We start from the raw sequence: 27,772 nt of genomic DNA, 5'->3' as shown, positions 1-27,772 counted from the left end.
GAGATAATCCAGTCTCAAACACTACTTGAATAACGACTTGAGATAAATCCTGAACTTTGGCATTATACAGAGACTGGATAATGAAGGATATAGTTACCTTCCTAGAATTTGACAATTAACCTAAAATTTTTCTTTCTGGATAAAGATAACTTCGCCCATACCTAGCAGGAAGCAATTTTAAGAATAAGACGCCCACATTCCCAAAGAGGTGGTGTGGGGTGGGTGGTTTTTTGGTCTTTTTAATGGGTTTCGGGTCTGGGATAATTTTCATTGTTTAGGGGAGTTGGTTACAAGTTGTTGTCAAGGGATAGGAAAAAGGCTAATCAAAGGAGATTAGATTTAAGGTTCTTCTTTAAAAAAAGAAAAGAATAGAAAAGAAAAAGACAATTACTAGTTTTAAATACTTTACATTGGATTGGATTGTTTTATATTGTATACAAATTTGAAATAGATATTGTTAGAAAATGCTATATGTATATTTCTAATTGTATTTATACCATTCACTTAACAATATAATGCAATTTTCTGATTCTTGATTGTTATTATTACCAACTATTAGAATATAAAGAAATGAAAGTTAGTGGTTATACATTACAATAGAACTTGTAGTCATATTAGATATGTTTTAAAAATTGAACAGATATATTTTAGATAGACAGGTCATCTTCAAACCCTTCAGAGATCTACAGAATATGGCATTGAAAATGTTTTAATGACTTAGAAATTTTTCTGTTTTGGGACATGTCGGCTCCAGGCAGTACCAATCTACTTCAGAGAAAATATGGGCATTGAAGAAACTGCATATGGAGTTAACTTTCATTGTGGCAAAAGTTAGACACTGGACAACAAACTATCCTCGAATCAACAGGACAAAATGGACAGACAGAACATGAAACAAAGGACTACTGAATCTTGCCAAAACAAGTGTGGTTATGGCTTTATCAAAAGACATCTTCTGAGGCCAGGGCAATATGGCACCATCCCTGAAGCGGCCTTTGCAATCCAGATAAGGTACAGTGCTCATTTCTTCGAAGGCAGCTGAACAGGCAGTGGGCCGATGGCTTCTGTTGTGCAATGGAATAGCAGCTGAAAGCTCACGCCTCTCAATAGTAAGTAGACTGGCATTTAATAGAGGGATGTGGAGAAGAAGGGGATGCTGAAATGAAGCCATATATACACAGCCAAGTAGAATGGACAGCTGAATTAAAAAACTGTCAACAATTTCCAGAATTTAAAATCCTGAATCATGACATGATGGTAGTAGAATTCAGGTGTTTCTGGTACATGGACTGCTCTCACCCAATGTGAGGTTGAACTGTTGACCTTGTGTACATCCTACTTCACAAATGAGTCTGCCAGATACGCTAAGCCTATAGGCTGAAGATGATGCCCCAACACTGCGGAGAAACCTCAGGTGACTGTCCAGGCAGCTGGCTGTTTCTGTCAACTCACAATTTTTTTGGAAGTTGCTTGGATGCACTTCCTGTCTTTATTTTTGTTAGCCAATATTATTTCCTTCTTGCGTCTCTGTGGGAGTTGAATGTTAGTTAGTTATAGATGAAGATTAATTAGGATAGAAAGTGAATTAGATACATTTTGGACTTACCAAAATAGGATAGATAAGGGAATTGTTTTCTCTGATTTGTCAAATAAAAGTGGACTAGACATTGTTTAGGTATTTGTTATCTGTATATATTGTATATAGTTATTGTACTTTTGTATATAGTTTTTCTTTATTAGTTATTACCTTTTCCCTTTTTTCTTTTTATTAAAATAGAAAAGGGGAATATGGTGGTATTTTATTTGTACTGAAACGTGATTTTCATTGTATGTTAATTAATAAAGTTGCCTGGGGTTCAGAGCTATCAGAGCCATAGCAAGAACATGGTGGTGGTGGCATAAGCCTTTAATCCCAGCACTTGGTAGAAGATCTAGGTAGATCTCTGTGTTATCAGGGATACAGCCAGCATTGGGACATACGCCTTTAAGACCTGGAGGGCGGTACTTACAGGCAGTGATGAGGCAGTCATGTGTTTGGGTTTACAACCAATGAGAAGGCAGAACAGAAAGACTAAAGACAGACACACAGGAAGTAGCTCTCTTTTGGGGAGGTAGGAGCACTTCAGGAGGTAAGATTTTAGCTCTGAGCTCTGACCTCTCAGCTTTCTCTTTTACATTGGTTCTGTGCTTCTTATTTTACTAAGATGGTTGGCTACATCTACAGAGAGCATCCAAATTAACAAAATCAGAAATGAAAAGGGAGACATAACAACAGTCAATGTGGAAATTCATAGAATCATCAGGTCATACTTCAAAAACCTCTACTCCACAAAACTGGAAAATCTAAAACAAATGGATAATTTTTTTGATTAGGTACCACATACCTAAGTTAAATCAAGATCAGATAAACTATTTAAATAATCCAATAACTCCTAAGGAAATGGAATCAGTCATTAAAAGTCTCCCCCCCACCCAAAAAAAAAAACCCAGGACCAGATAGCTTCAGGGCAGAATTCTACCAGATCTTCAAAGAAGAGTTAATACCAATACTCATTAAATTGTTCCACACAATAGAAACAGAAGGAACATTACCAAACTCCTTCTATGAGGCTACAATTACCCTGATTCCTAAACCACACAAAGATGCAACCAAGAAAGGGAACTATAGACGGATCTCCCACATGAACATTGATGCAAAAATACTCAGTAAAATACTGGAAAACAAACTCCAAGAACACATCAAAACACTTATCCATTATGATCAAGTAGGCTTCATCCCAGGCATGCAATGGTGGTTTAACATTCAAAAGTCCATCAATATAATATAATACACAATATAAACAAACTCAAAGAAAAAAAACTACATGATCATCTCACTAGATGCAGAAAAGGCTTTTGACAAAATCCAACACCCCTTCATGTTAAACGTTCTAGAGAGATCAGGAATACAGGGAACATACCTAAACATAATAAAGGAAATTTACAGCAAGCCAACAGACAACATCAAATTCAATGGAGAGAAACACAAAGCGATTGCACTAAAATCAGGAACAAGACAAGGCTGTCTGCTCTGCCCATACTTATTCAATATAGTACTTGAAGTTCTAGCCAAAGCAATAAGACAACATAAGGAGATTAACGGGATACAAATTGGAAAGCAAGAAGTCAAGTTTTCCCTATTTGCAGATGACATGATAGTATACATGAGTGACCCCAAAAGTTCAACCAAGGAACTGACAGCTTATAAACACCTTCAGCAACATAGCAGTATACAAGATCAACTCAAAAAATCTGTATCCCTCCTATATATAGTTGACAAATAGGCTGAGAAGGAAATCAGAGGTACATCACCCTTTACAATAGCCACAAATAATGTAAAATACCTTGGGGTAACTCTAACTAAGCAAGTGAAGGACCTATATGACAAGAACTTTAAGTCCCTGAAAAAAGAAATTGAAGAAGATGTCAGAAAATGGAAAGATCTCCCATCCTCATGGATAGGCAGGACCAACATAGTAAAAATGGCAATTTTACCAAAAGCAATCTACAGAGTCAATGCAATCCCCATCAAAATGCCAACACAATTCTTCACAGACCTAGAAAGAATAGCACTAAACTTCATCTGGAAAAACAAAAAACCCAGGATAGCCAACAGAATCCTGTACAATAAAACAACTTCTGGAGGCATCATGATCCCTGACCTCAAGCTGTACTATAGAGCTACAATAATAAAAAACAGCTTGGTACTGGCATAAAAACCAACATGTGGACCAATGGAATCAAATTGAAGACCCTGACATTAACTTGCACTCCTATGAACATACAATTTTTGACAAAGAAGTCAAAACTGTACAATGGAAAAAAGAAAGCATCTTCACCAAATGGTGCTGGCATAACTGGATGACAACATGTAGAAGGCTGCATATAGATCCATATCTGCTACCGTGCACAAAACTTACATCCAAGTGGATCAAAGACCTCAACATAAATCGAGTTACTCTGAACCTCATAGAAGAGAAAGTAGGAAGTACTCTTGAATGCATTGGCATAGGAGACCACTTCCTAAATATAACATCAGTAGCACAGACACTCAGGAAACAATCAATCAATGGGACCTCTTGAAACTGAGAAGCTTTTGTAGAGCAAAGGACATGGTCAACAAGGCAAAGTGACAGCCTACAGAATGGGAAAAGTTCTTCACCACATCTGACAGAGGACTGATATCCAGAATATATAAAAAACTCAAGAAATCAGACATCAAAATGACCAACAGTTCAATTAAGAAATGGGCTATAGAACTAAACAGAGAATTCTCAACAGAGGAAGCTCAAATGGCTGAAAGACATTTAAGGAATGTCTCAACACCCCTAATCATCAGGGAAATGCCAATCAAATGTCAGAGTGGCCAAGATCAAAACACTGAAGACAGTTTATGCTGGAGAGGATGTGGATCAAGGGGAATTCTCCTCCACTGCTGTTGGGAATGAAAGCTTGTACAGCCAATTTGGAAATCAATATGGCACTTTCTTAGAAAATATGGAATCAATCTCCCCCAAGATCCAGCTATACCACTCTTGGGCATATACCCAAGAAATGCTCAATCATACCACAAGGGCACATGCTCAGCTATGTTCATATCAGCATTGTTTGTAATAGCCAGAACCTGGAAACTACTTAGATGCCCTTTAACTGAAGAATCGATAAATAAAATGTGGTACATATACACAATGGAATACTACTCAGCAGAGAAAAACAATGACATCATGAGATTTGCATGCAAATGGACAGATCTAGAAAAAATCATGCTGAGTGAGGTAAACCAGGTTCAGAAAGAAAAGCATGGTATATACTCACTCATAGGAGGATACTAGATGTAAAACAAATATGACTAGACTGATACTCATAACTCCAGGGAAGCTACCTAGAAAACAAGACCCTAAGAAAGACACAGGGATCGCCCAATGACAGAGAAAAGGATGAGATCTACATGAGCAAAATGGATGTGAGTGGGGTTAATGAAGGGCAAGTTTCGAGGGAAAGAGAGCTTAGGGGAGTGGGAGATCCCATCTGGATCAAGAACATAGAGGGAGAACAAGAAATAAGAGACCATGATAAATGAGGACCACATGAGAATAGGAAGAAGCAATGTGCTAGGGAGTTCCACTGAAATCCACAAAGATACCTCCACAAAAGACTACTGCCAATGGCTGAGAGAAAGCCCAAACTGACCTACTCTGGTGATAGGATGACCAAACACACGAATTGTTGTGCTAGAAACCCCATCCAATGACTGAGGGAACCGGATGCAGAGATCCATGGCCAGGCTCCAGGTGGAGCTCCGGGAGTTCAATTGTTGAGAAAAAGGAGGGATTGTATGAATGATACTTGTTGAGACCAACAATGGAAAAAACACAGGGACAAATAGCCAAACTAACGGAAAGACATAAACTATGAACCAATAGCTGAGGCTCCCCCCACTGGATCAGGCCCTCTGGATAAGTGAGAGAGTTGATTAGCTTGAACTGTTTAGGAAGCCACCAGGCAGTGGGACCCGGTCCTGTCCTCAGTGCGTGAGCTGGCTGTTTGGAACTTGGGGCTTATACAGGGACACTTGCCTCAGCCTGGGAGGAGGGAACTGGACCTGCCTAGACTGAATCTACCAGGTTGAACTGAATCCCCAGGGAAGTCTTTACCCTGTTTGAGATTGTCACGACTACCTCGACCAGCAAGGAAAATGCAACACTGAGCTCTTCTTTAAGCTGTTTATTCAGGCCGTTAACAAGCGTCTTCTTCTTTTTTCTTCTTCGGAGGAGCACTGTCCCAACCTTATATAGGTCCTGCTTCACCAACCTACTTACGCCACGTGAAGCTATCGATTTTGTGCACATTTGCCTGAGCAAGCCATGTCATGATGCCAAGCCAAATATGGAGCTGTTTATCACAGAGAGCACTCACTGTCGGGAGGGCAGAAGGTGGAAGCCAGCGCCATTTTTGGGTGCGACTGTACGCAGCTCTCTACAGGAGATGAGAATGGGGGGTGGGCTGGGGGGAAGGGGGGCAGAGAGAAGGAAGGAGGTTAACAGGGAAATCCGTGGCTGGTTTGTAAATTTAAATTAAATTATAAAATAAAAATAATAAAAAAAACCACATCACTGGAACCAATTATTTACATATTCAATTTACAACAAAAGTATAGCATCATGCTAGAAGGTGGAATCTAGAAATATATGCCAGGTTGAGAAATGTTAGACTGCCAGAAAATATTTGTGATGAGAACAGGACCTTTTGAGGTGTGTGGAGAATGATGATTGTGGGGTTGAAGTGTGGGCATGTAGAAGAGTACTGAGAAACTGTCAGATTCCATAATAAGCTTCTGAGCCCAGCAGTGCTTGAGTTAAGTAGGAGACAAAGGTGGAGTTTCTGAAGGCAATGAAATAGGATTAATCAGTACTGGGTCTCAGTCCTTCTGGGAAAGAAAGCAAAGAAAGGGAAAGTTCTTTTCTGAACTAAGAGCTCCTTATACCCTATGTATTTCTATCACATCAACATTCCCAGTGTTTCCTCTAGCACTTCTTATTGGCCCCTAGTCTCTTTAAAGGATATATGTGTCCTGACTCACAGCATTACCACTGCCATTTTCCTGTTAGAGTACTTCCTAATTGCACTCTAAATGCTTAAACTTATACCCACAAATTAAGAGCTGCTCCCACTGTTGATAAAAGAAGCTCTTTTTGTAGCAGAAGGAGACCATTACAGCAAGACACAAATGGCCAAAATGCAAAGAATAACTGAACATGGGTTGCCCAGCTCAAAATGAATATATCTGCAAGGAAAACCCTGCACTTAAGGCTCAAGGGACATGACAGAAGAGGACATAGAAGGTTGCAAGAAATGTGGAAGTCTGCTATGAGAGCATGCCTTCTACGACAGGGAAGCTACACCCATGAAATATCAACAGAAACTGTACAATCCATTATCATTGGCAAACTATTGTAGATGGATCCTCACTTCTAGAAGAAGAGCTAGAAACCAATTAACAGCTGTTGAGTGATAGATAAGGGGAGAGGGGGGGATTAACCTTCCCCAGGGATGAGTGCTCTGTTTGGTTACCCAATTCCAACTGGTCAGCAGTAGAAGTATATACATGCAGGCAACAGTGGACAGACTAAGCAGGTTGTGCTTATGTGTTTATCACTTATATGCATTTGTAATAACAATGGTTAAAAAACAGGAGGCTCTGAGTTTGGGAGATAGAAGACATAGGACGTTAGGAGGGAAGGAGAAAAATGTAACTGTACTCTAATTAAAAAGCCCCCTCATGTATGATAGTGAGGCAATTTCAAGCAGAGCATGATTTAGCAGAATAATAGTATTAGGTTCTCTCCTAGGGCCTAGGAACTGTCTAGCTGCATGTTCTTGGCCTTATACTGTTGCCAGATCTGTTTTCTTTTGTGGAAAAGCTCAATCACTAAGTGGTTGTTTACTCCTGTAATGGTCATGCCGCTATTGGGTTAGTGGAAATGTTTGGCTAGGCAAGTCTCTATTGTAGCTCTCAGGGTTCACACATGGGTGAGATTGAGATCTTTTTCTCTTCTCTTGTATCATGTACAACACCTCCAAGCACTATGTATGCTACCCCACGAGGATGAAACTTCCAGACTAGTACCAGATAGATCTTTTCATACTTCAATATTCAACTATGCAATGTGTTCAGCAGGCAGGTCTTATTGTCATGTTATGGAAGGGAAATAAAGCAATTGTAATAGCTTGCAATATGTGGCGGCCTCCAAGGAAGTAACCCATTCTTGGAAACTGGATGCTATAGAAGCATTGTCACCCTGTAATAAGGTAACTGCATTTTAAATCTTTTCAGAACACGCGTATGTATTTATTGTAGGAAGCTTCTCCAGTTGTAGGTTTCCATATGCCTTTTGCAAAATGCTTTCATTGTTATTTATCCGTTTCTCTGTTCCCTCCTCTACACTGCCTTTCTATGCCCAACACTATTGTAGCTATTCCTGCTCTATTAGTTCCCTTTAACCTTTTATACCACTGAGTTCTATCCTTGAAATTCTCCATTATAGCTCTTTACTAATTTCCATATCTATATGGATTTTCCAATGAAATATGTATATGTGAAGATTCAAAACCAACATTCACAGATGAGAGAAAATTTGTGTCTTAGTTGGTGTTTCTATTGCTGTTACTAGACACCATGATCACAGCAACTCTTCTAAAGGAAGACATTTAATTGAGGTGGCTTACAGTTTCAGAGGTTTATTTCATTATCATAGCAAGACATGGCAGCAAGTAGGCATACATGGTGCTGGAGAAGGAGCTGAGAGTTCTTTATGTTGATCTGCAGGCAACAGGAAGTGAACTGAGACACTGAGTATAGTTTAAGTGTAGGAGACTTCAAAAACCTGTCTCTGTAGTGAAACAATTCCTCTAACAAGGCCACACCTGCTCCAACAAAGCCATACTGCTTAATACTGCCACACCTTATAAGCTTATGGGGGGCCAATTACATTCAAACTATCACAACATAAAACTTTTATCTCTCTGGCTCTGTGTTATCTCCCTCAAAATGATTGTTCTCAGAGTCCCATAAACTTCTACTACTACGTAATTAAGGATCTAAGAAATGAAGTGGGAGATACAAATTTTGGGGGGCCTAATGTTTTCCCAAATATTATATAGGGAAATGCTGTGGAATGGTCTGTATGTCAAATTGTTCTGATTGGTCAATAAATAAAACCCTGATTGCCCAGTGGCCAGGCAGGAAGTAGAGGCAGGACTAATAGAGAGGAGAATTGAGAGAATTCTGGGAAGTGGAAGGCCAAAGAGGAAGACACTGCCAGCTGCCGCCATGACAAGCAGCATGTGAAGACGCCAGTAAGCCACAGGCCACGTGGCAAGGTATAGGTTTATGAAATTGGATTAATTTAGGCTATAAGAACAGTTAGCAAGAAGCCTGCCATGGCCATACAGTTTGTAAGCAATATAAGTCTCTGTGTTTACTTGGTTGGGTTTGAGCTGCTGTAGGACTGGCGGGTGACAGAGATTTGTCCTGACTGTGGGCAAGGCAGGAAAACTCTAGCTACTGGGAAACACTGCAGACTTGGATTTGTACTGGGTAAGAGATAATGGTGAATGTGGGTTCACTACTCTCAATGTCTATTATTTGTTAGTCTTATTCATTCATCTATTCTGACTTCTTAGAATCGTGATTCTCAAACTGGCACACCCGGCTTCACAGCTAGGAGTGTGTTAGCAACCTTTTTCTAGGGAGAGGAAAGAAACTATAAAATTTAACCTCTTCTCTGCACTGGTTATGTAGAATACCAGTCTGGAATATGCTTTAATACATTCTCCAACTATCCCTTTATTCTGTGATCTAGGAGGATGCGTGATGCCAGCTTTCTTCATCTTTTCTTGTTAGGACATTCATGATGAATTCCTTTAGAAGAAATCTGTAATTTTGATGTTTTTCACATGTGTACAAACTCCTTACACAGTGAATTTGTGGACCTGACTCCTCCACTGAAGCAGTCCAGAGACTGAGCCACAAGGTGTTCTCCCAGACCTTTCTGATGTCTAGATGTCAAGAAGCCCTGAGCCCACGGTTTCCATCTTCACACCATTTAGAGATGTGGTTGTCACTCAGCAATGTGAAAAAACATGTTAATTTTAGGAGGACATCTGAGTTAGTCATGTTAACCCATCCTCTGCTCTATTAGGGATATAGTCCCTGAAAGTTGTGAAGTAGCTGCTTAAAATTATCTGTTTGTTTTATAATGTAGGGAAATTTGGGGGTGCCAAGTCACTTTAATTTTCAGAGAAATGTAAATGAAAAGCCAAACCCTCCTGAGGAATCTTAAAGTTATGATATTACATGTGTGATTTAAATCTTTCTTTAGGGAGATGGACTTAAGGATTCCATTTAAAATATAAGGCATATATATGTCTGAGCATGACAGGTTCCTTATTCAGTTAAATACATATGATATTTTCTGACACAATGTGTGTAAGTCTATAATCAGTATTCTGGGTTTCTCCTGAAGGTAATTGATTCATATAGAGCAGCTTCTTTGCTGCATCTTTTGGAGGAAGTAGGTTCCTTTGATTTCACCATCTTCAGATATCCTGTCTTCTACTGCACCTGGTAACAGTGGAGCTCACGTTCTTTGTGATATTTGTCACTCTCAAAAGGAACCAGAACATCGGAAAGAGTAGTAACTCTTGGTGCATATGGATAGGTATGAAGTCTAGCTGTACAGAAAGCACAGGTGATTGTGCAGAGCCCTGAGGGCTAGTGATTGTAACAGTCAGAAGTGTTTTAGGGAGGGCAGAAACTTTGAGCACAGGCACCTGCCCTGAATCGATGTCTGCTCCAGCCACCAGAGGGCACTGCCAGCCACAAACTTGCTTAGAGTTGCCAGGCTCTCAGCTGATTTCTCCTTGCTCAGAAGCATTTCCTTTGCACGAAAAAGGCAAGTTCTCTCTAGCTTTCTTTCTCAGCTGGTACCTGAGCTAATGTTGAAGGAGGGGCTTTCAGAGGCTCCAGGACAGGAGATATTTGCATAGGGATGTTCCACTCTGGGTGCAGGAACAGATAAGAAGTCACTGCCTCTCACTAGGTTGTGTGGCTCCAGGAGAACCTGAATGCATCTCCAGCATGACCTGGCTTCCAGTTCTCCTCACTTTCCTTGCTCACTGCTCAGGTGGCTGCTTTCATTTAATTTTGGGGGTGTGAACAGGAGAAAATGATAGTCTTTTCCTAGACTCCAAGAAACCAGCATTGTTCGGTCCTCACTAATACTCTCTTTCACTCCATCCTCACAGGGTCTTGGGCTGAGGTTGTGTTCACTCAGCCCAAATCAGTGTCCGGATCATTGGGACAGAAGATCACCATCTCCTGTACCCGCAGTAGTGGAAACATTGGAAGCAATTATGTATCCTGGTATCAGCAGCGCTCTGCAAACTCACCCCATCTACTCATCTACGAGTATGATCGAAGACCTTCTGGGGTACCAGATAGGTTCTCTGGCTCCAAGGACAGCTCCTCCAACTCTGGCATCCTAACTATCTCTGGGTTGCAGCCTGGATGAAGCTGACTACTACTGCCTGTCTGGTTATGACAGTGTTCCACACAGAGCCCCAGACTTATGGGGAACTGAGACAAAAACTCTCTAGAGCATCACCACCCTGTGTTACCGTCAACCTTGGAAAACTGAGCTTTTCTGTCTTGTTTTGGAAATTTCTGTTGAATAGTCCCTTTATTTCCTAAATAAAACTTACTCCCTGTCTCTGTCCATCCATCCATCCATCCATCTATCCATCCATCCATCCATCCATCCATCCATCCATCCATCTGTCCGTCCATCCATCTACCTATCATTCTCTCTCTCTCCCCCCCCTCTCTCTCTCTCTCTCTCTCTCTCTCTCTCTCTCTCTCTCTCTCTCTCTGTGTGTGTGTGTGTGTGTGTGTGTGTGTGTGTGTGTGTGTGCGTGTGTGTGTGTTTCAGAAGATACCTGTGGAAGTCAGTTTTCTTGTTCCACCAGATGGGTCTCTGGTATCAAACATCAGGATTGGTGGCAGGGTCCTTTAACGACTGAGCCATTCCTCTGATACAAACCTCTACTCAACATTGATGGATGATCTCCTCATCCTTTGAAGACTGTTTCATGGAAGAGATTTACTTAACCTCAGAGCTTGCCAAACTGCGATGGATCATTCCTTAAACTGGTTATTCCATTTTCCCTTCTTTTTCTGTTTGTTGTTTTCTTAAGATTGGGTTTTGTTATACAGCACTGACTGCCTCACAACTTGCTATGTAGCCCAGGCTTCTCTTGAAATTGTAATCCTTTTGGTGTGGCAGAAAATATTCTTCACTCTTAAACTGTAGTTTTATTTTGTTTTTGTTTTTGTTTTTTCAGTCTCAGCAGCTTTTTTTTTTGGTTTATCAAGACAGGGTTTCTCTGTGTAGCTTTGTGCCTTTCCTGGAACTTGCTTTGTAGACCAGGTTGGCCTCGAACTCACAGAGATCCACCTGCCTCTGCCTCTCGAGTGCTGGGATTAAAGGTGTGCGCCACCACCGCCCGGCCAGTCTCAGCAGCTTTAAGAAGGAGATCTTTGGTGTGCTTTCCACTTGGGAGAATGCCAGGTTCTGTCTTTTACTAATTAAATTTATTGTTTGACATTTTTATACACGAATGGAATGTATTCTACTCATTCTTACATCCTACCTTGACAGTTTGCCTCCACTACAAATCCCTTCCCCCTATTTTATATTTTTGTTTTGCTCTGTGACCCACTGAATTTAAACAGAGCCGTCTGTGTGACTGGGAGTTGGAACTGTCTATTGGAGACGGTGGTCTCACCATTGGGCACACAGATGAAGGCAACCACTCATCTTTCACAGACTGTTTCAGTCACCAATACTTTAGCTGGTTGGGTAGTGGCAGAGGCACGTTTACAGACCCTTCCACTCTTCATACTGACTGGTGACAGTCCCAGTCTTGTGCAGGTTTAGTTCAGGTAACTACAGCTGTTGTGAGTTCAAAAGACTGCAATGGTTGTGTCTCACCCAGAGATGGCATCATGCAGCCCCTCTCCTTATTTGATAATCTCTCTGCCCATATGTCACTGTCCTCTCAGCTCAGAGGACGTGCTTAGAAACATCTTATTTAAGGCTGAGAACTCAGCCATCACTTATTCTTAGCACTTTGTGAAGCAATGAGTCTGTGCATTTACCTTTGTTCACTGCAAAGTAAACTTTGCTCATTAAGGTTGATGGTAGGATTTGACTGTGAGTGTCAATATAGATATTTAGAAGGAATTTTTAATGCTATGTCTATTTAAGTAGACAACAATATTCAGTTCCCCACTAAGGTCTATGACTTATCCATTAATACACTTTTGACAAGATTTATGGTACCATGCATGCATTCTCCTCTGTGGAGTAGGATTCAAATGTAATCAGAGTGTAATTTGTTGCTTGCATAACAGTTTGTTATTGTAGCAAAGAGGGAATATCTAGCCCAGGAGGATCACAGCTAGGTGAGACTGTTGGAGGCTTTTCTCCTCTAGTAGCCAGTGTGGTATCTTCTAGAACTATGAAAGCTAGTCAAATGGAGGAACCTTTCAGCTGTTTTCTCTATATTTTCCAACCAAGATGTGTGGTGTTTTAGCCATGGGTTCTTATCATCTAGTTATGGAAGGCAACCAAGATTATAACTTCTGGCTTTATAGGGCTGGGAGAACCAAAATTGTGGTGAACAGTCAACAAATACAAATATAATTCACTCATCTTTAAAAGCTAAAATTTTCCTTGATACACTGGATTGTTTGACACAGACAGCAGAAGTTCAGCAGATGTGACTCTCTTCATTGTAAGCGAGGTGTCTCATGGTCCCAGTAGAGAATGTGTTGATCATTGCATGAGTTCTGAACTCTTTTTTTTTGTTTTGTTTTTTTGGAGATAGGGTTTCTCTGTGTAATTTTGGTGCCTGTCTTGGATCTCACTCTGAGACCAGGCTGGCTTTGAACTCAGAGATATATCTGGCTCTGCCTCCCGAGTGCTGGGATTAAAGGCATGCATCACCACCACTTGGCTAAGTTCTGAACTCTTAATGAGGTCAAGTTTCTTTTGTATTCCAGATTTCTCTGTGTAGGGGCTCCTGGATTCCCAAGTGCAGGACGAGCCCTTACCATTAAGAAAAGTTCCAAGGCCTTCACATGACTCAATCCCAAGTTAGATCTTGAAATTTTGGAGGTGTTCATTGTCTAGTTCTTCAGTTGGATTAGTGTTAGACAATAATGAGTAACTTAGGGTCTTTAAAAATAATCCTTCTGAAATTAAATACATGGACTTCTTTTGTCCCCTCTGTTTTCCTTTTATTGAAAGTAGATTTTTTCACTCAATATATTCTGGTTATGATTTCACCTCCCCCAGCTACTCTGAGATCTTCCCCCATCCTTTCTTTTCAAATTCCACACCCTTTCTGCCTTTCTTTAGAAATAATGCAGACATCTAAAGAATAATAATAAAGAAAATCAGAAAAACTAAAACATAGTGGACTAGGATAGAACAAACAGAAGATAAAGGGCCAACAAAAAAGCCTAAGAAACACAAATAGACTCAGAGACACACTTCCCCATCAGTAACAACTTATTAACAACACAAAGCTGGAAGGAAAAATATATATTCAAAGGACCTGTGAGGTAAAAAATAAAATGCCCTGACACTGACAGTGGTGACACACAACTCTAATCTCAGCACTTGGGATGCAGAGGCAGGTGCATCTCTGCATTCAATGCCAGCCTGAACTACAGAGTGAGTTCCATGACAGTGAGGGCTACACAGTGAAACTCTGTCTCAAAAAAAAGAAAGAAAAGAAAAGAAAAGAAAAAACGTGCTATAAAACATTATGAGACAAAGAAAATCTGAAGATGCCACTGACTGTAGTTTGTGTTTGTTGGGTATGGGGCCAGGCCTTAAGTGTGGTTAGTATTTTGAGCGATATTCCCTTAGAAAAACAAATGTTTGCATCTGTGAGTGCTTATCATTTGGAGATAGGTTTTGGAACAGGGATGGGCATTTGTGTTCTTTTTCCTCTAAGCATTAGGATCCAATCTGGCTTAGACCTTTGCAGGCTCTGTCCATGATACCACAGTCTCTGTGAGTTTATATGTGTAATGCTTCTGCTGTGTTTAAAAATCTTTGTTTCCATCCATTCTGACACTTTTTTTCCTTTTATTTTATTTTACAATATCATTCAGTTCAACATATCAGCCACAGATTGCCTTGTTGCTCCCTCCTGCCCCCTCCCCTTCCCCCCAGCCCACCCCTATTCCCACCTCCTCCAGGGCAAAGCCTCCTTCCAGGACTGAGATCAACCTGGTAGACTCAGTCCAGGCAGGTCCAGTCCCCTCCTCCCAGACTGAGCCAAGCGTCCCTGCATAAGCCCCAGGTTTCAAACAGCCAACTCATGCACTAAGCACAGGACCCGGTACTACTGCCTAGATTCCTCCCAAACAGATCCAGCCAATCAACTGTCTGACCTATTCAGAGGGCCTGTTCCAGTTGGGGGCCCCTCAGCCTTTGGTTCATAGTTCATGTGTTTCCATTCGTTTGGCTATTTGTCCCTGTGCTTTATCCAACCCTGGTTTCAACAATTCTCGCTCATATAAACCCTCCTCTTTTTCGCTAATTAGACTCCTGGAGATTCACCCGGGGCCTAGCCATGGATCTCTGCACCCAGATTCCTCAGTTCTTGGGTGGGGTTTCTGGCACGACTATTAGGGTGTTTGGCCATCCCATCATCAGAGTAGGTCAGTTCCGGCTGTCTCTCCATCATTGCCAACAGTCTATTGTGGGGGTATCTTTGTGGATTTCTGTGGGCCTTTCTAGCACTTTGTTTCTTCCTTTTCTGATGTGGTCTTCATTTACCATGGTCGCCTATTCCTTGTTCTCATCTCTGTTCTCGACCCAGCTGGGATCTCCTGCTCCCACAGGCTCTCTTTCCCTCCACCATCACCCTTAATTACTCCCACTCATGTCCAGGTTGTTCATGTAGATCTCAGCCATTTCTCTGTCATTGGGCGATCCCCGTGTCTTTCTTAGGGTCCTGTTTTCCAGGAAGCCTCCCTGGTGATGTAAGTACCAGTCCAGTCATCTTTGTTCCACATCTAGTATCCTCCTATGAGTGAGTACATACCATATTTGTCTTTCTGAGTCTGGGTTACCTCACTCAGCATGATTTTTTCTAGATACATCCATTTGCCTGCAAACCTCATGATGCCATTGTTTTTCTCTGCTGAGTAGTATTCCATTGTGTATATGTGCCACAATTTATCCAATCTTCCCTTGAAGGGCATCTAGGTTGTTTCGAGGTTTGGGCTATTACAAACAATGCTGATATGAACATAGCTGAGCAAGTGCTCTTGTGGTATGATTGAGCATTTCTTGGGTATATGCCCAAGAGTGGTATAGCTGGATCTTGGGGGAGATTGATTCCATATTTTCTAAGAAAGTGCCATATTGATTTCAAAAGTGGTTGTACAAGCTTGCATTCCCACCAGCAGTGGAGGAGAGTTCCCCGAGTTCCACATCCTCTCCAGCATAAGGTGTCTTCAGTGTTTTTGATTTTAGCCATTCTGACAGGTGTAAGGTGGTATCTCAGAGCTGTTTTGATTTGCATTTCCCTGATGATTAGGGATGTTGAGCAATTCCTTAAAAGTCTTTCAGCCATTTGAGTTTCCTCTGTTGAGAATTCTCTGTTTAGTTCTATTGCCCATATCTTAATTGGACTGTTGGTCATTTTGATGTCTAATTTCTTGTGTTCTTCATATATTCTGGATATCAGTCCTGTGTCAGATGTAAGGTTGGTGAAGATCTTTTCCCATTCTGTAGGCTGTCGCTTTGCCTTGTTGACTGTATCCTTTGCTCTATAAAAGCATCTCAGTTTCAAGAGGTCCCATTTATTAATTGTTTCTCTCAGTGTCTGTGCTACTGGTGTTATATTTAGGAAGAGATCTCCTATGCCAATGTGTTCAAGACTACTTCCTACTTTGTCTTCTAGTAGGTTCAAAATAGCTGGATTTATGTTGAGGTCCTTTATCCACTTGGACTTAAGTTTTGTGCACGGTGACAGATATGGATCTATTTGCAGCCTTCTACACGTTGATATCCAGTTATGCCAGCACCATTTGTTGAAGATGCTTTCTTTTTTCCATTGTACACTTTTGGCTTTTTTGTCAAAAATTATATGTTCATATGTGTGTGAATTAATATCAGGGTCTTCAATTTGATTCCATTAGACCACACATAGGTTTTTATGCCAATACCAAGCTGTTTTTATTACTGTAACTCTATAGTAGAGCTTGAAGTCAGCGATCGTGATGCCTCCAGAGGTTGTCTTATTGTACAGGATTCTTTTGGCTATCCTGGGTTTTTTGTTTTTCCATATGAAGTTGAGTATTATTCTTTCCAGGTCTGTGAAGAATTGTGTTGGTATTTTGATGGGGATTGCATTGAATCTGTAGATTGCTTTGGGTAAAATTGCCATTTTTACTATGTTGGTCCTGCCTATCCATGAGCATGGGAGATCTTTCCATTTTCTGACATCTTCGATTTCTTTTTTCAGGGACTTAAAGTTCTTGTCATATAGGTCCTTCACTTGCTTGGTTAGTGTTACCCCAAGGTATTTTATGTCATTTGTGGCTATTGTAAAGGGTGATGTATCTCAGATTTCATTCTCAGCTTCTTTTTCCATTGTATATAGGAGGGATACTGATTTTTTTTGAGTTGATCTTGTATCCTGCTATGTTCCTGAAGGTGTTTATAAGCTGTAACAGTTCCTTGGTGGAATTTTTGGGGTCACTCATGTATACTATCATGTCATCTGCAAACAGAGAAAGCTTGACTTCTTGCTTTCCAATTTGTATCCCCTTAATCTCCTTATGTTGTCTTATTGCTCTGACTAGAACTTCAAGTACTGCATTGAATAAGTATGGGGAGAGCAGACAGCCTTGCCTCGTTCCTGATTTCAGTGGATTCGCTTTGAGTTTCTCTCCATTTAATTTGATGTTAGCTGTTGGCTTGCTGTAAATTGCCTTTATTATGTTTAGGTATTTTCGCTGTATTCCTGATCTCTCTAGAACGTTTAACATGAAGGGGTGTTGGATTTTGTCAAATGCCTTTTCTTTATCTAGTGAGATGATCATGTAGTTTTTTTTCTTTGAGTTTGTTTATATGGTGTATTACATTGACAGACTTTCGTATGTTGAATCACCCTTGCATCCCTGAGAGGAAGCCTACTTGATCATGGTCGATAATTGTTTTGATGTTTTCTTGGAGTCTGTTTGCCAGTATTTTGTTGAGTATTTTGCATCAATGTTCATGAGGGAGATCAGTCTGTAGTTCTCTTTCTTTGTTGCATCTTTGTTTGGTTTAGGAATCAGGGTAATTGTAGCCTCATGGAAGGAGTTTGGTAATGTTCCTTCTGTTTCTATTGTGTGGAACAATTTAGAGAGTATTGGTATTAACTCTTCTTTGAAGATCTGGTAGAATTCTGCACTCAAACCATCTGATCCTGTTCTTTTTTGGATGGGAGACTTTTAATGACTGTTTCTATTTCCTTAGGGGTTATTGAACTGTTTAAATAGTTTATCTGATCTTGATTTAACTTAGGTATGTGGTACTTATCCAGAAAATTGTACATCTCTTTTAGGTTTTCCAGTTTTGTGGAGTAGAGGTTTTTGAAATATGACCTGATGATTCTCTGGATTTACTCAGTGTCTGTTGTTATGTCCCCCTTTTCATTTCTGATTTTGTTAATTTGGATGCTCTCTCTCTGTCTTTTGGTTAGTTTGGATAAGGGCTTGTCTATCTTGTTGATTTTCACAAAGAGCCAACTCTTTGTTTCATTAATTTGTTGTATTTTTCACTTTGTTTCTATTTTATTGATTTCACCTCTCACTTTGATAATTTCCTGACATCTATTCTTCCTGGGAGACTTTGCTTTTTCTTGTTCTAGAGCTTTCAGGTGTGCTGTTAAGTCACTAGTGTGGGATTTTCCCAACTTCTTTATGTGGGCATTTAGTGCTATGAATTTCCCTCTTAGCACTGCTTTCATAGTGTCCCATAAGTTTGGGTATGTTGTGTCTTCATTTTCATTGATCTCTAGGAAGTCTTTAATTTCTTTCTTTCTTTCTTCTTTGACCCATTGGTGATTCAGTTGTGCATTATTATTCAGTTTCCATGAGACTGTGGGTTTTTTGTAGTTTTTGTTGTTGTTGAAATCTAACTTTAAACCATGGTGGTCTGATAGAACACAGGAGGTTATTCCAATTGTTTTGTATCTGTTGAGATTTGCTTTGTGGTCAAGTATGTGGTCAATTTTAGGGAAAAATCCATGGGATGCTGAGAAGAAGGTATATTCTTTTTTGTTAGGATGGAATGTTCTGTAGATATCTATTAGGTACATTTGGGTCATTACATCAGTTAAGTCCTTTATTTCTCTGTTAAATTTCGATTTTGGAGATCTATCCAGTGGTGAAAGTGGGGTGTTAAGATGTCCCACTATTAATGTGTGGGGTTTTATATGTGGTTTAAACTTTAGTAATGTTTCTTTTACATATGTGGGTACCCTTGTGATTGGGGCATAAATGTTCAGAATTGAAACTTCATCTTGGTGGATCTTTCCTGTGATTATTATATAATGCCCTTCTTGATCACTTTTGATTAATTTTAGTTTGAAGTCCATTTTGCTGAATATTAGGAAGGCTACAGCTGCTTGCTTCTTGAGACTATTTGATTGGAAAGTCTTTTCCCAGCCTTTTATTCTTAGGTGGTGTCTGTCTTTGAATTTGAGATGTGTTTCTTGTATGCAGCAGAAAGATGGGTCCTGCTTTTGTCTCCATTCTGTAAGCCTATGTCTTTTTTATACATGAATTAAGTCTATTGATATTAAGGGATATTAATGACCCCTGATTTTTCATCCCTGTTATTTTTTGTGGTAGTTTGTGTGTGTGTGTGTGTGTGTGTGTGTGTGTGTACTTTTCTTCTTTGGGGTTTAGTGCTGTGGCTTTATCTGTTGCCTGTGGTTTTGAGGGTGTATCTGACTTCCTTAGGTTGGACTTTTCCTTCTAGTGCTTTCTGTAGGGCTGGGTTTGTGAATAAGCATTGTTTAAATCTGGCTTTGTCTTTGAATGTCTTGTTCATTCCGTCTATGATGATTTAAAGTTTTGCTGGGTATATTAGTCTGGGCTGGCATCTTAGTGTCTGTATTACATCTATCTAGGTCCTTCTGGCTTTCAAAGTCTCCATTGAGAAATCGGGTGTTATTCTGATGGGTTTGCCTTTATAAGTCACTTGGCTTTTTTCCTTTGCTGCTCTTAATATTCTTTCTCTATTCTGCATGTTTAGTTGTTTAATTATTACATGGTGAGGGGACTTTTTTGGGGGGTCTAGTCTGTTTGGTGTTCTATTGGCTTCTTGTATATTCATAGGCATTTCCTTCTTTAAGTTGGGAAAATTTTCTTCTATGATCTTGTTGAATATATTTTCTGTGCCTTTGAGTTGGTATTCTCCTTCTTCTATACCTATTATTCGTAGGTTTGGTCTTTTCATGGTGTTCCAAATTTCTTGGACATTTTGGTTCATGAGTTTGTTGGCTTTAGTGTTTTCTTTGACTGATGAATCTATTTCTCCTACTGTTTCTTCAATGCCAGAGATCCTCTCTTCCATCTCTTGCATTCTGTTGGTTATACTTGCATCTGAAGTTCCTGTTCGTTTACTCAGATTTTCTATTTCCTGCATTACCTCTGTTTGTGTCTTCTTCATTTTTTCTATTTCCCTTTTCAGGTCTTGGACTGTTTCCTTCACTTATTTCATTGCTTTTTCATGATTCTTTCAGTCCTTTATTGTTTTCTTCCAGGACTTTATTGTTTTTCTTCTTCTTTGTTTGCCCTTTCCTTTAGTTGTTAATAGCATTCTTCCCATTTTTTTGTCTTTTCCTCTACACAAGCCTCTACCTCCTTCATGATGTTATTCATAAGGCTGTTTTCTTCTGCTTCTTCTAATTTTTCATGTTCAGGTCTAGATGTGGGAGGAGGGCTAGGTTCTAGTGATGTTATATTGCTCTTCATTTTGTTGTATGTACTTCTGCCTTGATGTCTGCCCATCGCGTTGTGATTCGTTCTTGGTCTTATCAGCACACTTGCTTCAGACAGAGATGACAGATTCAGGAAGTCTCTCTCTCTTGTCCAGATGGGAGCTCTCTTTCCAAATGGGAATTCTGGGACAGGATGGGAGCTCTTGTCCAGAAGGGAAGTCCAGGGCAGAATGGGAGCTCTTGTCCAGAAGGGAATTCTGGGGCAGGATGGGAGCTCTATCTGGCCCAGAAGGGAAGTCTGGGGCATGATGGGAGCTTGGGGTAGGTCTCTAAGTATCAGGAAGTGGCTGGTGTCTCAGGTGGATGGGCATGGGGGCAGGGCATGGAGATTTCAGGGTCTGCCAGGGGTCTTTGAGAAGGGGATCCTTCCCCGTGGGGCTAGAAGGGAACCTGCCTGGTGACCAGAACCTGGGACCAAGTTGTGCAGGTCTTTCCTGGAGTAGCTGGTGCCCAGGGATGGGGTCCAGGCTGAGCAAGGACACTCACCTCTGGTCCAGAAGGGAAGTCCCACACCCTCCCATTCTGACTCTTAACATGTTTTAACCTCTTATTTTGCAGGGTTCCCTAAGCCCAGAGAGGTCGGATTTGGTGGAGCCATACCATTTGGGACTGATTATTCCAAGATCTCTCACTCTCTACACAAAGTTATGTTGTGAATCTCTGTATCTCATCTCATCTAGTGTAGGAGGAATGTTCTCTGATGATCGTTGAGCAAGACAGTGATCTATGAGATAACAGAATGTCATTAAGAGTCATATTATGACTGTGTTTCTTCAGCAGAGCAGTAGAATTTTGTTTTTCATAGGTCCCTGGCCTATATCTCAGGTTCTTGGCCCTTCAGTACTGCCAGGGATGGGTTCCATTCATCCACTTAAGGACATCTAGGCTGTTTCTCACTTCTGACTATTGTGAATAAACTAGTGATGAACATGATTGAGTAAGTGTTTCTATAATAGGATGAAACATCCTTTGGGTATATGTCCAAGAGTGATATAGGTGGATCTTGAAGTAGATCTATTCCAAGCTTCCTGAAAAACAGACACACTGATTTCCATAATGGCTGTACAATTAAAATTGTGCACTCCCATTAGCAATGGATGAGTGTCCCCCTTACTCCACATCCTGGCCACCATGAGCTGTCACTTGTTTTTCAGATCTTGGCTATTCTGGTGGTTTAAGATGAAATGTCATAGTAGTTTTGATTTGGATTTCTATGGGAACCCTTTACAGAAACATTTGATCAAGGTATAAATGACTGAATATAAAGGTCATGGGTGCTCCTTAGTCTCAAAGCAGAAGAGGAAATATTATATATAGTAGTGTTAAAGGAAACAATATATATAGTAGTGTTTTATATCAACTTTTTAAGATATATTAAAATGTTGTATCATGTCACTCAGAATAAAATCAACATTTCCAGGTTGACATTCAAGGGTGAAGCAGAGAGCTTATAAACAATACAGCAGGTAATCATTATGTCTTCTATTGAGGATAGAAATCACAAACCAATGTCTGTGTCATGGAAGGGAGAAAAAAGACAAGGGGAGTCTCACAGCAATAGGCACTAACAAATAAGTCCATTTGTAAGAGCAGCATAGACAGAACAAAGTCATCAGGAACAAACGACCTGGGTCCTGGGCTAAACTTTGAGCATCCAGCAAAGTTTGCCATGGTGAGAGAAGTATAATGATACCAGCTTCCATCAGTGAGGAAACTAAAGTCCCTGCAGACCTCTAATATATGGTGCTATAAGCCCAGCCCTTAGAGCTCTGGAGATCAATATAGACCTAAACATCACATTGATGAATCAAGACTACATACTGAGGGAGATCACTTATCCTGCTGAGAAGACCAAGGCCCATCTTTCTAGGCCAGAAGTTCCTTCTAGGAGTGCTGCATTTGAGGGCATCAAGGACCTGGCCTTGAGAAAACAAAGTCCTTGTTTAGGCCACATAGGAAATTATTATACTGGCTTTTATGTAGTTGGGTAAGAGTGTCTTCATTGAAGTGTGACTCCCTTGCACCTGGGTCTCCAAGAGGCACATGGACATTTAGCTTTAACTCTCATTCTTGTGTCCTATGTCATTATTTGTGACTTATGAAGTAACTGTCTATGCAGGAGAGAGGCACAGTAAGAGATAAGGGAAAATTATATGAAATAAGCAGGACTATTTGATCAGAGAATAAGAGTAAATTGTTAAAAATGGATTTTTATTTCCAAAAATAATAACCAAAAATCTTCATTAATGTGTTAATACAACTGTAAAAGTGTGTCAGTGAGGGTATTATCTGACATAGTATCACTACACCCTCCAGACACAGCTATGAAATAAAGAAAAGTTTATGTTCGATCATTGTTCATGAAGTCTTAGCTAATGTTTAGCTGATCATGTATGTTTGTGGAACATGTGAGGTTGTCACATAATGAGAAAAAGAGAGAGAGATAGAGAGACAGACATACAGAGATAGAGACTGACATAGACAGACACAGACAGACAGATAGATAGATAGATAGGTAGATAGATAGATAGATAGATAGATAGATAGATAGATAGATAGATAGATAGATAGAGACATTGGGGTGATTCCTTTTGTGGATATGCTCCAATGACCTCAAGCCCTCTCTCTAAGTTCCAATATATTGAAAGCATATTAAAACCACATCACTTGGACAAATAATTTACATATTCAATTTACAACAAAAATATAACACCATTCTAGAATTAGAATCTAGAAATATATGGCAGATTGAGAAAAGTTTATGTTGACTAGTGGAACATATTTGTGATGAGAACAGGACCTTTTGAGGTGTGTGAGGAATGATGATCATGGAGTTGAAATGTGAGCATGTAGAAGAGTACTGAGAAATGGTCAGATTCCATAATCAGCTTCTGAGCTCAGCAGTGCTTGAGTTAAGTAGGAGACAAAGGTGGAGTTTCTGAAGGCAATGAAATAGGATTAATCAGTACTGGGTTTCAGTCCTTCAGGGAAAGAAAGCAAAGAAAGGGAAAGCTCTTTCCTGAGCTAAGAGCTCGTTATACCCTATGTACTTCTATCACATCAACATTCCCAGTGTTTCCTCTAGCACTTCTTATTGGCCCCTAGTCCCTTCAAAGGACATATGTGTCTTGACTCACCGCACTACTACTGGCATTGTCCTAAGTCAGTGTACTTCCTAACTGCATTCTAATTACCTAGACTTATACAATAATATTACCTAGCCAATACAAATAAGAGCTGCTCCCACTCTTCTCACAGAAGGAGACCATTACAGCAAGACACAACTGGTCAAAATGCAAAGAATAAATGACCATGGGTTACCCAGCTCAAGCTGAATATATCTGTAAGGAAAACCCTGCACTTAAGGCTCAGGGGACATCACAGAAGAGGACAGAGAGGGTTGTAAGAGATGTGGAAGTCTGCTGTGAGAGCATGCCTAATATCTATGACAGGGAAGCTATACCCATGAAATATCAACAACATGGCTGTGTAAACAGAAACTGTACAATTCCATTACCGGTTGGCAAAGCATTGTAAATGGGGCCTCACTTATAGATGAGGAGCTAAAAATCAATTAACAGCTGCTGAGGGAGAGAGAGAGAGAGAGAGAGAGAGAGAGAGAGAGAGAGAGAGAGAGAGAATTAACATTCTCTAGGGATGAGTGACTGATTGGTTACCTAATACCAAGTAGTCAGTCCCAGAATCAAATACATGCAGGCAACAGTGGACAGACTAAGCAGGTTGTGCTTATGTGGTTATCACTTATATGTATTTGTAATAACAATGGTTAAAAAACAGGAGGCTGTGAGTTTGGGAGACAAAAGACATGGGACATTAGGAGGGAAAGAGAAAAGAGGTAATTATATTCTAATTAAATTAAAAGCTCCCTCATGTATGATAGTGGGGCAATTTTAAGCAGAGCATGATTTAGCAGAATAATAGTAGTAGGTACTCTCCTAGGGCTTAGGAGCTGCCTAGCCACAGGTTCTTGGCCTGATACTGTTGCTGGATCTGTGTTTTCTTTTGCAGAAAAAGCTCAATCACTAAGTGGTTGTTTACTCCTGTAATAGTCATGCCACTATTGGGTTAGTGAACATGTCTGGCTAGGCAAGTCTCTACTGTAGCTCTCAGGGTTCACACATGGGTGAGATTGAGATCTTTTTCTCTTCTGTTGTATCATGTACAACACCTCTAAACACTATGTATGCTATCTAGTAGGGATGAAACTTCCGGGTGAGTACCAGCTGGATCTCTACATATTTCATTACTCAACTATGCTATGTTTTAAGCAGGCTGGTCTTACTGTCATGTGATGGAAAGGAAATAAAGCAATTTTAATGTCCTGAAATGTTTGGGGGTCTCCAAGGAAGTAACCTATTCTTTTTTTTTTTTTTTTTTTTTTTTTTTTTTTTTTTTTTTTGAAAAAAACAAGAATTTTACTCCCATAAAATACAGTTCATTTTATTTACATTTCCTACATTTTCCTTCCTGTTTACAATTGATTTTCATTGATTTCTCTAAATTCATTCAACATTTTCTGACTTTCTTTTTTTTTTTTTTTTTTGTGATATATATTTTTTATTTTACAATACCATTCAATTCTACATATCAGCCATGGGTTCCCCTATTCTCCCCCCTCCCACACCCTCCCCTTACTCCCAGCCCACCCTCCATTCCCACCTCCTCCAGGACAAGTCCTCCCCCGAGGACTGTGATCAACTTGGTAGACTCAGTCCAGGGAGGTCCAGTCCCTTCCTCCCAGACTAAGCCAAGTGTCCCAGCATAAGTTCCTGGTTTCAAACAGCCAATTCATGCATTGAGCACAGGACTTGGTCCACTGCCTAGATGCCTCCCAAACTGATCAAGCCAATCAACTGTCTCACCTATTCAGAGGGCCTGATCCAGCTGGGAGCCCTCAGCCTTTGGTTCATAGTTCATGTGTTTCTATTCATTTGGCTATTTTTTTTCAATAATTGAGTAAAACTGAAATTTATTATAAGCCACAGTCGTCCTAGGGACCTCCATGCTATATATATATATAGCCTTTATGGTTCTATGGGTTGTGGTCTGATTGTTCATTTTATATCTAGAATCCACCAATGAGTGAGTACATACCATAACTGTCTTTCTGGGTTTGGGTTACCTCACTCAGGATGATTTTTTCTAGTTCCATCCATTTGCCTGCAAATTTCATGCTTTCATTGTTTTTCTCTGCTGAGTAGTACTCCATTGTGTATATGTACCACATTTTTTTCATCCATTCTTCCGTTGATGGGCATCTAGGCTGTTTCCAGGTTCTGGCTATTACAAATAGTGCTGCTATGAACATAGATGAGCATGTATCTTTATGGTATGTATCAGCATTCTTTGGGTATATGCCCAAGAGTGGTATGGCTGGGTCTTGAGGTAGTTCGATTCCTAATTTTCTGAGAAACCGCCATACTGATTTCCACAGTGGTTGTACAAGTTTACATTCCCACCAACAGTGGAGGAGTGTTCCCTTTGCTCCACATCCTCTCCAACATTGGTTGTCATTGGTGTTTTTGATCTTAGCCATTCTAACAGGTGTAAGGTGGTATCTCAGAGTCGTTTTGATTTGCATTTCTCTGATGATTAAGGATGTTGAGCATTTCTTTAAATGTCTTTCAGCCATTTGTAGTTCTTGTTTTGTGAATTCTCTGTTTAGCTCTTTAGCCCATTTTTTAATTGGACTGTTCAGTGCTTTGATGTCTAGTTTCTTGAGTTCTTTATATATTGTGGAGATCATCCTCTGTCAGATGTGGGATTGGTGAAGATCTTTTCCCAATCTGTTGGCTGTCTTTTTGTCTTATTGACTGTGTCTTTTGCCCTGCAAAAGCTTCTCAGTTTTGAGAGGTCCCATTTATTAATTGTTGTGCTCAGGGTCTGTGCTGTCGGTGTTTTATTTAGGAAATGGTCTCCAGTGCCAATGCGTTCAAGAGTGCTTCCTATTTTCTTTTCTATTAAGTTTAGTGTAACTGGATTTATGTTTAGGTCTTTGATCCACTTGGACTTGAGTTTTGTGCATGGTGACAGATATGGATCTATTTGTAATCTTTTACATATTGACATCCAGTTATGCCCGCACCATTTGTTGAAGATACTTTCTTTGTTCCATTGTATAGTTTTGGCTCCTTTGTCAAAAACCAGGTGTTCATATGTGCATGGATTAATGTCAGGGTCTTCAATTCGATTCCATTGGTCCGTATGTCTGTTTTTATACCAGTACCAAGCTGTTTTTATTACTATGGCTCTATAGTAGAGTTTGAGGTCCGGGATGGTGATGCTCCAAGGGTTGCTTTATCATATAGGATTCTTTTAGCTATCCTGGGTCTTTTGTTTTTCCATATAAAGTTGAGTATTTTTCTTTCCAAGTCTGTAAAGAATTGTGTTGGGATTTTGATGGGGATTGCATTGAATCTGTAGATTGCTTTTGGTAAGATTGCCATTTTTACTATGTTAATCCTACCTACCCATGAGCATGGGAGATCCTTCCATTTTCTGATATCTTCTTCAATTTCTTTCTTTAGAGATTTAAAGTTCTTATCAAAAAGGTCTTTCACTTGTTTAGTTAGTGTTATCCAAGGTATTTTATATTATTTGTGGCTATTGTAAAGGGTGATGTTTCTCTGACTTCTTTCTCAGCCCTTTTATCATTTGTGTATAGGAGGGCTACTGATTTTTTGAGTTGATCTTGTATCCTGCCACTTTACTGAAGGAGTTTATCAGCTGAAGAAGTTCCCTGGTAGAGTTTTTGGGGTCACTTATGTATACTATCATATCATCTGCAAATAGTGAAAGTTTGACTTCTTCCTTGCCAATTTGTATCCCTTTGATCTCTTTTTCTTGTCTTATTGCTCTAGCTAGAACTTCTAGTACTATATTGAATAAATATGGAGAGAGTGGACAGCCTTGTCTTGTTCCTGAATTTAGTGGTATCGCTTTGAGTTTCTCTCCATTTAATTTGATGTTTGCTGTTGGCTTGCTATAAATTGCTTTTTATATGTTTAGAAATGTTCCTTGTATTCCTATTCTTTCTAAGACCTTTATCATGAAGGGGTGTTGGATTTTG

The 27,772-nt window shown here is 40.0% G+C and overlaps 2 gene segments (V, D, J or C); one reads left to right on the top strand and one right to left on the bottom strand.

Annotated features, from left to right (window-relative positions):
• The window catches only part of LOC119088814, a 622,476-nt gene that overhangs the window by 55,420 nt on the left and 539,284 nt on the right, over positions 1-27,772 (bottom strand).
• LOC114689199 lies at positions 10,656-11,215 on the top strand. The segment is given in 2 exon segments: positions 10,656-10,724; positions 10,846-11,215. Coding segments are annotated over 2 exon segments (397 nt in total).

Source organism: Peromyscus leucopus, chromosome 12 (genome assembly GCF_004664715.2).
Source record: "Peromyscus leucopus breed LL Stock chromosome 12, UCI_PerLeu_2.1, whole genome shotgun sequence".
Taxonomy (NCBI): domain Eukaryota; kingdom Metazoa; phylum Chordata; class Mammalia; order Rodentia; family Cricetidae; genus Peromyscus; species Peromyscus leucopus.
Note: the sequence above shows the minus strand (reverse complement) of the source record. Positions and strands in the feature narration are given on the sequence as shown.